Source organism: Miscanthus floridulus, chromosome 16 (genome assembly GCF_019320115.1).
Source record: "Miscanthus floridulus cultivar M001 chromosome 16, ASM1932011v1, whole genome shotgun sequence".
NCBI lineage: Eukaryota > Viridiplantae > Streptophyta > Magnoliopsida > Poales > Poaceae > Miscanthus > Miscanthus floridulus.
The window spans coordinates 98,110,377-98,124,334 of record NC_089595.1 but is presented as its reverse complement, the minus strand read 5'-3'; the positions used below and the strand labels follow the sequence as shown (position 1 = coordinate 98,124,334).

The 13,958-nt window shown below is 45.8% G+C and overlaps 1 protein-coding gene and 3 pseudogenes across 1 annotated transcript; 1 reads left to right on the top strand and 3 right to left on the bottom strand.

Annotated features, from left to right (window-relative positions):
• Positions 1 to 2,923: 2,923 nt before the first annotated feature.
• LOC136512088 (uncharacterized) lies at positions 2,924 to 4,136 on the top strand (annotated as a pseudogene).
• LOC136512086 (uncharacterized) lies at positions 3,677 to 4,466 on the bottom strand (annotated as a pseudogene).
• Positions 4,467 to 4,746: 280 nt separating this feature from the next.
• LOC136512085 (uncharacterized) lies at positions 4,747 to 8,879 on the bottom strand (annotated as a pseudogene).
• Positions 8,880 to 9,011: 132 nt separating this feature from the next.
• Positions 9,012 to 10,961, bottom strand: LOC136512089 (thioredoxin H-type-like). The gene is made up of 3 exons (XM_066506086.1): positions 10,725 to 10,961; positions 9,519 to 9,641; positions 9,012 to 9,426 (listed from the first exon to the last, which is right to left on the bottom strand). The coding sequence occupies exons 1-3, from the start codon at positions 10,854 to 10,856 to the stop codon at positions 9,292 to 9,294; spliced, it is 390 nt and encodes a 129-aa protein (XP_066362183.1). The 5' UTR covers positions 10,857 to 10,961; the 3' UTR covers positions 9,012 to 9,291.
• Positions 10,962 to 13,958: the final 2,997 nt, after the last annotated feature.

Below are 13,958 nucleotides of genomic sequence, written 5' to 3'. Positions count from 1 at the left end.
GGCCAATAGAAGTGCACTGTTGCTTTGGTTTGTGTAGAGACCTTCAGATTGGCTACTGGAAGCATCCGCTTTTGACGTGTTGTTTTTTTTGGCAAAGTGGCTAGGTCGATTGGAGCTATACGGTCAGCGACCATAGGTAGTTGTCTGTGTGTCGGCTTCACGGCTTGCAGCGGGCTATATTGGGTATCCTTGCATGGCAGTGGTTAGTTCCGTGCAGGACAATATCGTCAGACGTCGCAAATAGAAACAATCCTGTGGCTGCTGCACAACTCGTAGCGATTTTCCTTGCATGGCAATGGCTTGCTCGGTGTGGAACATCGCCTTTAATGGTGCCACAAGTTGCGACTACAATATGTGAATTGGTAGTTTTGTCATCTAGTGATAGTGTTGGTTTGATTGCGGGGTGATGTGACTTGTGTCTTCTTTCGTGATGAAGGGGGCAATAATGTATTTTGGTGGTGAATTTTTACTGTTAGGCCTTTTTTTGAAACTAGGATATCCATTACTCATCTGCCACACGATTGGCAGCTACAGGAACATTTACATTGTTTGGGATAGAGCTAGTGATCAGCTCTTGTCCCTCAACAGACTCGAAACCCAACTCTGCCAATACCATGGGCAGGCCTATTACATTCTCTTCTCTTGAACACACACACAAAAGCATAAAAATTTGAAGCAACTAAAGACTTCGATTCATTCACCAACCCTCCCTCCGGTCCTGCACAGGGCATCACCGAAGTCATCTCTTGCTGGAGCAAAAGGGAATCAGTTTCCAGGATTAATCTACTGACGCTCAAGTTCAGCGCAGCTTGGACACCCTACAGCCCTGCAATGACTTCCGCGTGAAAAGCGCTGAGCAAATGATTGATTCTCCCTTGGCCTGTGAGCACCACATCACCATCATTGTCGCGTATGATGATCCCCAGCTGCCTGTATTGGATTCAGCCTTGAAGGAAGCGTCACAATTCATCTTCAGCATCCCCACTGGTGGCCTACTCCAGTGCTCCATTGGTCTTTGAACTCTCAGCTTTTCTTCCCCTTGTGTTTTAGAATTCTCAGCTGCGTACAGCCTGATCGAACGAGCCAGGGTGTCAGCACTTCTCCGCTTTCCTTCTTCATGAATAGTATTTCTTCTTCTCCATAAAAACCATAGCAGTATCACCATCAATAGTTTATTCACTTCCTTCGCTTTCAAGATATGCAGCCTGTTCGCGACTGGTACTGGTTTGTTGCCAGAGAAAAACACTATTGACTGGCTGATAAGCCTTGGCTGAAACCAATAAATGAACAGACTACTATGTGCGTTTAGAGCAGCTAGCACCACCCTACCCCCTTCAAGTGAAAGCAACTACCCCATGGTTCTAGCCAACTTGCATTTAAAAAATAAATGAGCTCCATCTTTCTCTTCCCTTCCACATATGGGACAATCAAACCAACACCAGCATGTTCGCTTGGTGATTTCAGCCAGGGCTTATCAGTCATGATACAATATTTTTCTCTCACAACAAACCAGCATCAGCCAGACTTAGAGCATCTCCAAGAGTTTGATATTTCAACTTGGCATCCATATAATTTTGGCAAAACAAGAAAAAATGGCCTCCAACAGTTTGGCAAAACAAATTGGCATTAATAGCAACTTGGCAAATTCCCCCTCCGCACGCACAAATATACGCGCGCGCACTCAGTTGCCATCGTGATTTCTCGCACCGCCGCCGCTCCTCCCGTGCGCGCGAAGCCATCGCGCCGCCCCCCCCCCCCCCCGCGCGCGAAGCCAGGTCACACCCCTCCTTCTCCAGTGCGCGTGAAGCCAGGTCGCGCCCCTCCTTCTCCCGCGCTCGCAAAGCCAGGTCGCGCCCCTCCTTCTCCCGTGTGAAGCCATCATCGTTGCTCTCGGATCCTTCTCTCGCGTGAAGCCCCAATCATCGACGCCGGGAGGTGCTCGCTAGGGTCAGGTACGATCTCCCCTCTACCTTCCCTCTAATTCCTGTCGTCGATGTTCCAGTATGATCTCTGTTCATTTTGTTAAGTTATACTGCATGTTGAATTTGACTGAGCTCCTGTTCCTGTTGAATAGAGTTCCGTTATGTAAATTATCGATATGGAATAGATGGAATTTTCTATATTCTAAGAACCATTGACCTGGTTGTTGCCTAGATACAATGTTTTCAGATTAGCCAGCTTACCGATTCCCAGAGGTATGGGCCCTAGAAGCCTATTAGCATAAATTCTTTGTATATGTAGGACTTGTAATTTACTCTTTGTACATGTAGGTAATCTGTCCACAAAACCAAAAAGCTAGATTCAATGTGTATTACAGTTATTACAGATATTACAGATTCATTGGTTAAGGACCTTGAGATAAGGAAAAAGAGAAGGCCACTCTGACCCAGTTATTACAGATTGTATTTTTCTTATTTGTATTTTTTCTTTTCTTTTTGTAGACTCATTGGAATGGAAGGAGATGGATTCTTGACAGACATTCTTCTAAATGGAGGTGATGGTGATGTTGCTGGTTTGGACGACCTCAACTTTCCGATCACACAAGACACTCGAGTATTCATGACCTTCCTTCTGAAGTTCAAGAAGTTCATGTGGAAGTGCAGCCAAGTCGCAGTACAAAGGGATCGAAGAGGACAAAAAAATTTCATTGTAAGGAAGACGAAGTTGTATGCTCAGGCTGGTTGAACGTTAGCAAAGATCTCATTAACGGGGCAAATCAATCTCATTCCACGTTTTGGAGTAGAGTTCATGCTTTCTTTGAGAAACACAAGAAAACTGCAGCTTTGAGGACAGAGAGTTCCATTTTGCATAGGTGGCTGACAATTTAGTTTCAAGTGAACAAGTATTGTTCTTGCTATGAGGCGATTGAGCGTAGGAATCAAAGTGGAACAACTATCCAAGACAAGGTATACAATATGTGTTGAATCTTTTACTTAAATTTGGTTTATTTGAAAATGATATATACATTGACAAATTCCCTGTACAAATTTCACAAGCATCCAAGATGTACCAGGAATTAGACAAGGACAAGTCATTTACTCTTACACATTGTTGGAACATATTGAAGGAGGAAGACAAGTGGAAAGCCAAGAGGATTGAACTTGCCGAGCTGGAGAAACTAGCAAGCAAGAAAAAACAGAAGTCCACCAAGGTGTCTAGGCCAAGGGATGTAGAAGCCCCCAACAATGAAGAAGTCACAGAGGTTGTTGCTCCAGAAACCGAAGCAAGGAAAAGGCCACAGGGGATAAAGAAGGCAAAAGAAGCTCTTAGGCGAGGAGGTGGCGAAGCTTGCATGGAGGCATTGGACAAGATGTGGGCAAAGAAGGAGGCTTTCAACAAGGAAAAAGAGAAGGCAAAACAGGAGAGGTTAATGGCTTCACTTGAGCTAGAGAAGAAGCGAGTGTCAAATGAAGAAAAAATTTGAAGCTGACTTGATTAAACAAGAAAAAGAAATAATGTCAATCGACATTACTTCCCTCAACCCGTTGCAGCGTCAATACTACGAGACGATGCAGCAGAAGATTGTCGCTAGGCATTTGGCAAATTAAATTTAGTTCTTGTCATTTGAGTTGTGGAATTATTAAACTTTAGTTTGCTTGTTTTTTTGATTCAGCAGAACCTTTTTTGATTCAGCAGAAGCATTATGGATCAGTATGTAATTCATTTGACAATTAAATAAAATTACTATGTAGCTAGATAGCTAATAGTTCTTTGAGTTTCAAGACTCCACTAGCACAATTATACAACTGCTTAGTATTGACTGTTCTGAACATGAACACATCTGACGCCAACGTTCATGTGTCAATGTGTGGCTTAAAGATGATAGCTATCCCACTGGTCTAAGTTTTAGATCCCACTAGCACAATTAAATAAAATTACTATGTAGCTAATATAAATCAGGATAATGGTTCCAAAGGTGTTCGATGAGGTCTTCTTTCAACTGCACATGTGTTTCCTTGTCTCTGATCCTTTTGTGTGCATCAATAAATTCATCAAGTGTACGAGTAGCCTGGCCATGAGCAGGTTGCACATTTTCACCACCGTAATCGAAACGCTTGTCAGGGTCCACGAATCCTTCATCTTCAACAATCATGTTGTGCATGATCACACAAGCCCTCATGATCATTCCTATTGTCTCTGTGTCCCAAATGCGAGCTGGTCCTCAAACAATGGCGAACCTAGATTGAAGAACCCCAAAAGCTCTCTCGACATCCTTCCTCGCTGCTTCTTGCGCTTTGGCAAAATATTGCCTCTTGTTCCCCATAGGAAGAGTGATGGATTTCACTAAAGTAGCCCATGAGGGGTATATACCATCTGCAAGATAATAACCCATCGTATAATCATTCCCATTAACAGTATAGTTCACCTGTGGAGCTGTACCTTCCGCCAAGTTTGCAAACAAAGGAGACCGGTGAAGGACATTGATGTCATTATAAGACCTAGGCATTCCAAAGAAGGCATGCCATATCCAAAGGTCGTTCGAAGCAATAGCCTCCAAAATCATAGTGGGCTTGTCCACATGCCCCTTGTACTGACCTTGTTTTTCTACTGGACAGTTCTTCCACGCCCAATGCATACAATCGATTGACCCTAACATTCTAGGAAAGCCTCTTTGCTCACCGAATGCCACTAAGCGTGTTGTGTCAGTCTCATTGGGATATCTCAGGTATTCATCTTCAAAAATATCAACAACTGCAGCAACAAACCTACGTAGGCTCTCAAGTGCAGTATTTTCGCCAATGCGAACGTACTCATCTGTAGCATCAGCTGGAATCCCATAAGTGAGCATACGAAATGCGGCAGTGACTTTTTGGAAGCAACTCAATCCAAGTACATTGGTCGCATTCCTTTTTTGCACAAAGTAATCATCGTGTGCTTCAACAGCATTCATTATGCGTAGAAATAGCTCCCTAGACATCCTGTACCTGAAGTTTAACAACACGAATAATAATTAAACACGTACTACTAACCATTCTGAAGTGAAAGAACAACAACCTTCGACAGAATATTTGAGGGCCGTATGTTGGATTAACCGCCAAATAATCTTGAAACATCCTGTTGTGGCCGCCTTCCCTATCACGATAAATAACTCTATGGCCAAGGACAGAGCCACCGTGACTCCTTTTGGTATTGGAATAAGTATGCACAATCCGAGCAGCTGAGAATATCACGTAGTCATCGTCATCTGATGATGAATCATCCAATTCTCTCTGTACAAGGGATCTCTTGAAAGGCATGATTCCTGGCCGGCGGTTGATGGATCAAGAACGCCTTCAAGCTTCTGCGGGAGGCTGGAAAGATCTGCTGGCCGATTTGGAAGACGAAAATGGCCGGCTGGGTGGAGGAGAGGGCCGACAGGGAGGAAGAGATGGCCGGCTGGGGAAGCTCGGCTGCAACATGCACGATGAAAAGACCGGCGGCGGCGTCCTTCGCGCGAAAAACAGGAAGGGTTAGTTGCGTGCGGGGGGGGGGGGGGGGGGGGGGGGGCGGAATATAGATTGTGGGGGCTTCTTTTTTCAATTTGGCAAGTTAAAAATAGGAGACTCATGGAGAGGGGTTCTTTTTTTAGCTTGCCAAATCTTTTGGGAGTTGCCAAATCACAAGATTTGCCAAGTTAAAAATACCAAACTCTTGGAGATGCTCTTATCAGTCCAGAAACCAACCAGCGAACAATCTGAATATCTATTTTGAAACCCTGTCGAACTAGGTTGCATCGTAGGGGTGGCTATTATATGAAAATCGCCATATGAAGTGCTTGATCTTGCTTGGACAGTTTAGGTCCCAAATCTTGCCCCATATTGGATCGGGTTGGTTCCTGCTGCTGCCCTGTGCTTCACCCCAAATAGCCCTTCTAAGCAAGTCATCTCTACAGACTCTACAGGCGCTTCTAACACTGAAGAGCCCCTTTTTATCATAGTGCCAGGCAAGACGGTTCCCACTACCTTCAAAAATTGGAATTGCAACCGTTTAATACTGTTAGTTATTGTTGTTTTTATTATTGGAGTCATGTTGCTACCTCTATTATTTTACTCGGTCTGAGTTTATCTTTTTTTTAATATATAATCCGCAGCTCGCCTGTTTCGATCGGGAAAAAAAACAATAACATGCATAAACATTCTTGCTCGCACTTGATGCAAGACAGATTTTCCTATTTTTTTTCGGGTTTTCCAGTCAATGTCAACCAACCTATTAATAATAACTCCATCATTGCCTCTGCATGATCGGCGGTCGCTCCAGGACGCCGGCGTGAGACAGCAGCGCCCACAGCTGCGTCATGAACTCGCCCCCGGCGCCGAGCATCTCGGCGTGGATGTCCACGTTGTCCGACGGCGCGAGGAACAGCACGAGCTCCGTCCAGAACTCGGCAAGCATTTCCCACCGCCGCGCGTCGTCGCCGCCAAAGGCCGCCCTGAGCTGCCCCCAGAGCACCGCCGCCCTCTCAATGACGGTGGCGCCGGCGGCTCTATCGTACGTGCCACTTTCCTGCACGTACGGCCGCTCTGCGGCCTCTATCTCCTCTAGCCTGGCGACTATGATGCTCTGCGTCCTGCAGCCATCGAGGTGGTCCCGCGCCTGCTGCACCGCCGTGTCGAAGATCTGCTCGGCGTTGTAGCTGGGGTCCGGCAGCATCTCCGGCACGAAGGCCACCAGGTAGGCGCAGTAGTTGGACAGCTTCTTCGCGACGAGCCGGTGGTGCTCGTCACCGACTGCGGCGCGCCCAGCTGGACTGAAACTGTAAGACCAGTCGCAGCTCGTGGTCACCACGTGCCACGCCAGGATCTGATCGGTGACCTTGGGAAGCCTGCACGCCCATGCCAGACGCGGCAGCAGATGGTGCTTTCGCAGGGTCACGACGCCATTGCTGAGCTGGCAATGGCTCTGCTTGAGCCAGAGGAGCACGGCGCGCTTCACCTCGGGCTGCAGCGGCTTCCTCCGGCCCCGCTTCTGGCCCTGCCGCCGCGGCTCTACCAGGTAGAGCGTCAGCCACGAGAGCAGGTTGCACGGCTGGTGGTTGAACCGCTTCAGGAGCACGTACTGGCCGACCTTGTCTTCCCAGTACCTGGTCTCCGGCGGCGTGATGCTCTGCTTCCACCACAGGTGGTGGCCCAGCCGCCGCCCTGACCATGGCCGGTCGTCGCGCACGCAGCGGTACACGGTCTTGACGTACCTCCAGTTGGAGGAGAAGCCGGCCACCGCCTGGAACACCTCGAGCCCCGCGGTGATCACGACGACGAGCATGGTGACGGAGCGGTCGAGGTCGCGCACGCCGATGTGGAGGCGATGGTAGCCGGGGCCGAGCGTGCCGAAGAACGCCGTCCACATGGTCAGTCCTGCCACGGCGACGGCGATGAAGATGTACGTCTTGGCCCCCACCAGCACGATGTTCCTGGTGTAGAAGAAGTCGTAGAGGAAGGCGAGCTCCGCCTCGACGACCCGGAACGCGGCGTCAGGGCCGGTGGTGCCCATGTGGATGAGCCCGTTCAGGACGAGGCTGCGCGCCTTCTCCGAGCCGGCCTCCGCCGGAACGTACCCGTAGAACCGGCGCTTCAGCAGCTTGAACAGGGCGAACGCGAGGCAGAAGTCCTTGGCCCTGTCCTTCTCGACATCGCTGTCCGGCTGCTGATCGATCCACTGGTAAACTTGGTCGATCGTGACGACCGATTTGGCGGCGCTCTGGGAGAGCATGTTTTCACGGACGCGGAGGCCGCCGGTGTGGATGACCGGCTCCATCACCTCCTCGCCGTGGAAGATGTACTTGTACCCTTGCATGGTGACGGGGTTAGCAGCAGGCTGCTGGTCGCTGTCGGCGACGTACTCGGCCATGTACTCGGCGACCACCCTGACGGACAGGTCGGGGCGGCTGGCCTCGATCATCTCGGCGATCTTGGCCGCCGTCTTGAGCACATTGAGCGCCCAGAACGCCCAGATGGCGGCCCGGTAGCTGGCGTTGCGGCCGGTGGCGTTGATGATGAGCCAGAGCACGAGGCACGTCTGGAGGACGTGCTGCAGCAGCAGCTTCTTGCGCTGGTCCACGTCGCGGCGGCTGTGCACGGGCGCCGAGTACGCGCTCGCCTGGATGAGCAGCAGCGCGGCCGCCCAGAGCACGAACGTCTCGCCGCGGAAGGGCCCGTCCTGGATGATCCCCACGGCGTAGGAGACAACCACGTAGGACATGGAGTAGGCCATCCACATGGCGCCGCGGAGCAGCTTGTCGCTGCTCCGGCGGTTCGCGGAGCCGTAGAGCACCAGGGCGGCGAGGATGAGCGCGCTCAGGAGCACCACCACCTCCAGGCGCAGCAGGCTGCCCTGCACCGTGCTGAGGCTCTCCCGGATGCCGCGTATGGCTGCCCGGCTTACCTCCATCGTGGGCTCGCCTGACTGGATCCACTGACCTGACCAGCGGGGGCTCTTGAAGTGGCAGGAGCAGATCATGGAAAGCCAACGCATTTATCCATGAAGGGAGAAGATGAAACTGAAAGAGAATTGAAGGAAAAAAACAGCAAGAAACGGCAATGAATGGAATTGGAATTGTTGTCCATTTACAAGATGCCGAGGTGGCTTCTTTTATGAGTCATGTCTCATGGTCATGGCTTGTGGCGGTGGCATTTCTTGCAAGATAAGAATCTCCCCCAAAGTTTCAAGAAACCTTTCTTCTCTCTGAAACCTGTAAGATATCAAAATCCTTTCTTCTCTCTTAAACCTGTCAGATATCCTCAGCGGCTGGTAAATTGCCTTTTCTGCTTCTCTGCAAGAGCACGAGTTTGGACCGATGAGATGGCACCAGATGAAGAAAAGAATATATCCCATTCAACATTGGTTTGGAGATGAACATGAAGATATCAGTTCTCAATACCAGACCATGATCGTAAAGCTGGAAACTTGAGTGCTCAGGGAGAAGAAGCATACTGGCATGAGAAGACGGTCCGAAAGAACCCACGCATTGTGGCTAAACAAGAACTTGAGTGGCTGCTAGGCAAATACCATAAAAAAAACAAAAACTCGACTAATAGTTAAGCAATTTCCAAGATATTGACTCTGATTCACCATTATAGCACCTCAGCTGAACGAGGAAACATGGTATGAAAAGCACAAGCTGGATCAAGCAGGGCATTATGCTACCAGTATCCAGAAACTAAACAACATAGTACGATAGGAGTTAATACTACATACGAAGTACCATCACAGAGGCACTAGTTCTCATACGAAGTACCATCACAGAGGCACTAGTTCTCTCAGAGTTGAGGCGTCTTCTTATTTAGGCGAATACTACTTCATTACAGCATTACTGGTCTACTGGGCCATCTGCAGTTGAAGCTTCTTTGCTAGCTCTTCCTTTGCTGCGCCGACAACCCTGTCCTTGACGTCGCCCTCCTTCATGAACAGGAATGTTGGCATGGCCTCAACATTGAATTGCTCAGCAATGGTCTGCTTAGAAAATAGATATCATAACAAACGATGCAATTATAAAGTATATTGTATTATGAGAATCTGAAAAGAGTGTTAGAAAGTTCAACAACCTTCATTTCATCAACATCAACTTTCAGGAAAACAACACTTGGGTGCTTCTTGGCCAGTTCAGCAAAAACTGGAGCTATCACGCGGCATGGTGGACACCATGTGGCAGTGAAGTCAATCACCACCTATTATTACAAGGAAAAGTATATAAATAAGCACGCGTTGAGCAGAAGCATATGAAGTGTGTTGAAAAATAAACCTATCTGATCTTACATTATAAATTGTGATGATTTTGTCACATCAAAATTACCAAAACAACCAAATTCTCAACTCAACGCCGCACCATTTCACAAACAATATCATGGTTTAGGGGTCTAGTGAATAACATGCTATGAATCATCTGATATGTGTAATTGCAGTGACAATGTGATATCATGGTTTGCACGCAATCTTATGAGTATACATAGACAATTCAACTAGAACAGTATTTCGGCATTACAAAAACAAGGGATGATATTAGAAGACGAGTATTCTCTGCAGATTAGAAAATTGTAAGAATACCAATCTGAACTTCTGGAGCAACACAACAAAGACTTTCGGTCCCAAGGATGTTGGGATAGACACACTACACATAATAAAACTGCAGCAGTTGTAAAAGGAGATATGCCATCGGCAAATCAACCATAATACTAAAAGTATTTTACTTACAAAGAACGAATGAGTAGGCTGAAACTGGGATCAACCTTCAATGCAGAGCTACACACTTTTTATTATGCTAACTTCAAACAAGAGGGCCGAATTCCACAAAGGATGTTACATTTTTCAACCCTGCTGCTAAACTCCTAGTATATCAGTTGTCATCATATTTCACCTACCGGAAGTATGAAATTCAAAAATGGGAACACGAGATTAAACATAAACCCTTCTTCTATAAATATCCCCTAACGCACCAACAAAAGGGGAAAACAGATCCAACACGCTTCCCAAATCATGCAAACTAACAAATCCCAATCCGATTTGAATAAGGACAGACTCAGCCTCAAGCCCACAAGTAGGCGAAAACAAACGTATATACCAGGTATAATACACTAATAATCATACCAAACGGTTCGAAATTCTACAAATCGGCACAGACCAAGACAACCTAGTCAAACACACCATCCATCCAGCAGATTCTAAGTGAGCGTAGGCATGGACTGATCTAGCCAGATTCCTTGCAGCGACACACAGAGGGGGGAGAGGCGAAATACAAAGGCAGAGAAACAAACCAGCTTCTTGGCGCTGTTGGCCTCCTCGATCTGGATGCTCCACTCGTCCAGGCTGTGGATCGCGATCACCGACCCCTCTGCCGGCGCCACCGGTGTCGCCGCCGCCGCCGCCGCCGCCTCCGAAGTCGCCATCTCCGTCTCCCGCGCGCACGCTACCGCTTGAGGAGTTGAGGAGGAGCGGACACACTGGACGCAGACACGGAAGGGTTGTTCTTCTGTCTTTCTCTCTCCTTTTCGGGACGCGCTCCGCAAGATATTTATCCCGTGGGACCACATTACGAATATGCCCTTGCGCCCAGCGGGAGTCTCGGAACATAACGCTAGACGCTCTCGTGCTCCAATAAACAAAAAGGTCTACCTAACGCTGACTATAGGGTACTGTTTACTTCCCAAAATTTTGTAAAAATTTTCAAGATTCTTTGTCACATCGAATCTTTAGACGCATGTATAAAGTATTAAATATAAATAAAAAATAAAACTAATTACACAGTTTAGATGAAATTCACGAGACGAATCTTTTAAGTCTAATTAGATTATAATTGGACACTAATTGTCAAATAACAACTAAAGTGCTATAGTACCATTTCGCTAAAAAATTCGCCAACTAAACAAGGCCTAAGCTGTTCGCATACGATCGTAGATTATAAGTTTAAATAGTATTTTTTTCTCACACCAAACCAGCCAGCAGTAAATAATCCACGATCGTTTACGGCCTGTCGAACAGGCTATATATAGGTCGGATTACTTCACCATAAACTATAAAACCAGATTTTCTATCATGAATTTTTTAAAACTGGTCAAATAACCTCCAAGCGGTTTTGGACGATGGTTTTGCTACAGTGGCGGTAGTTTTGTCTTTTTCGTTTTTATTTATTTTCGCTAAATCTTTGAAAAAATCATAGTAAATCACAGAAAAATAATAAAATGGGTGAGTAGATCTACACAGTGAATATATAATATGATATTCTTTAGTATAAAGTTTTATCTGTAGCTTTAGATCTATGATTTTCTGTAATTAAATAAAATAATTCATAACTGTAGCTTCTATGATCCTATGGTGAAATTTTTAACGGTGGACTAACTATTGTATGCTTGAATTATAGTAAAAATTTCATACTCATTAGGTCATGTATAACTTAGTTATAGATAAAGCATAGATTTAACAAGTATAAACCTAAATAAATTTATAACTAAGTTATACATGATTAATGAGTATGAAATTTTTACTACAGATCAAGCATACAATAATTAGCTCACCGTAAAAATTTGACCATAATTAAACCACAGAAGCTACAGCTATAAATTATTCTAATTAATTACAAAAAACATAGATCTAAAGCTATAATAAAAACTCTACTAAAACATACCATATTATACGTTCATTGTATAGATCTACTCATGTGGAGTCCAACAAAATTGAATTTTCTATTTTATGATTTTTCCGTGGTTTACTATGTTTTTTAAAGATTTAGCGGAAATAAATAAAAAGAAAAAGATAAAACCACTGTCACGGTAGCAAAACCACTGTCCAAGATCGCTCGGGGGTTATTTGACCGGTTTTGAAAAGTTCAGTTGATAGAAAATCCGGTTTCATAGTTGGGGTGGAGCAGTACACACTAAATAGTTGAAGGGTTTACGTAGACTTTATATAAAGTGCTTGAAAAATTCAACTAAAATTATGTTTGGAAAGGTGATGCAAGCATCCGTGTTCGTGCAAAAATTTAGAATGAACAAAAAATTGTACAAGGAGAATAATAAAGAAAATCAAGATGTAATTAGGTCTCCCCGCAAAAAAAAATGTAACTAGGTCGGGTGCACTGTTTACCACTTACCTGGATCCAACTCGCATCAACTGCATGCTAATTTTCTCTTTTTTGTTTCTTCTGTCAAAATTCATCTTCAAATTTTGCATGAATGTAGATCCTTGCATTATCTATTCATCTATATTTTTTTAAACTGTGAAACACATTTTTTATGCCTTTTTTTAATATAACGGGGGCACGGCCGCACGGGACTGGAGTAAACGGTTTGGTCCGCAGGTTAGAGTCCTGTTCGTCCATATTCAGGTTGTTCGATTTTTTTTAGTTAAAATAGTTTTTTTTTACAACAATTTAACTGAAATAGTATTTTCAGTTAATTTTAACTAAGTTTTAGACGAGCGAACCGGACCGGTCGGGAACGAACGGCAGGATGCACGTGCTCAGGCAGGCCAAGCGGCATCTTTGGATCTGCTGCTATCAGACAGTGCCACAGTGGCACACCGCACACTGGCTGTACGGGCATCGCTGACTCGGTTTGTCATTTGTGTTCGTCGTCTTTGATGATCGTGCAGACTATGCGGCTATGCCCCATGATCGTTGGCATTTTTCGTACTAGCTGCTACTAATCTTTACTCACTCCGTCTAAAAAAATATCGTTATAGGATTAAATTTGACTAGGTTAACTCAGGCTAAAGTGAACCTCGCAATACTAAAAATTCCAAATCCACAAGTGACTGAGCGCCTATTTGTTTGAGTTGTGTCTTTTAGAATTTTGGCTTAAGCTGGCTTTTCTTAATTCTGCTATTGGATTTTGTAATGAATCTTTAGCTTCTAAAGCTGCTATCAACGTGCCTTTCAATTTTAAGTTCATTTTCTCGGAAGCCAGCTTTTTAGATTTTCAAAAGTAAACTCAACAACTGCATTGTTTGTTTGAACTTCTGGCTTTTGGCCAGCAGAAGCCAAATAAAAGCAAAAACAATTAGGCTTGAAGATTGAAGTGAACACAGAGAAGCAAAGCATCCGAATCAAATTTCCACCAAGAATAAAGTTAAGAAAACTCATATATGATGTTATTAAGGCCCCATCAATAGCGCTCCTATAGCAATTCCATGTTCCACGAACCAAACATGCTTCTCTTTCAGTGTCTCTGTTGTGCTCTACCCTGTACCAGCTTGTTCACTTATTGGTTTCAGTCAGAGCTTATCAATCAGCCAACAGTGTTTTTTGTTAGAATTGATCTCATCCGTCTTGACCCAACGGTCGAGACGGACCCCTTGACCGCGTCCTGATCGGGGACGTCCAGCCATCTAGTGGCTAGTGGGCCCCCGTCGCATAGTGCCTATAAAGAGGAGGTGGGGCAAACGGCTCTGGGTACGAGGTTCACCGCCGCCACAGCCCCACTGTCCTAACCCTAATCCAATCCAGAGGGTGGCACTGCCAGCGGCGGGAAGCGCCAATGCCTCCACCACCGCCG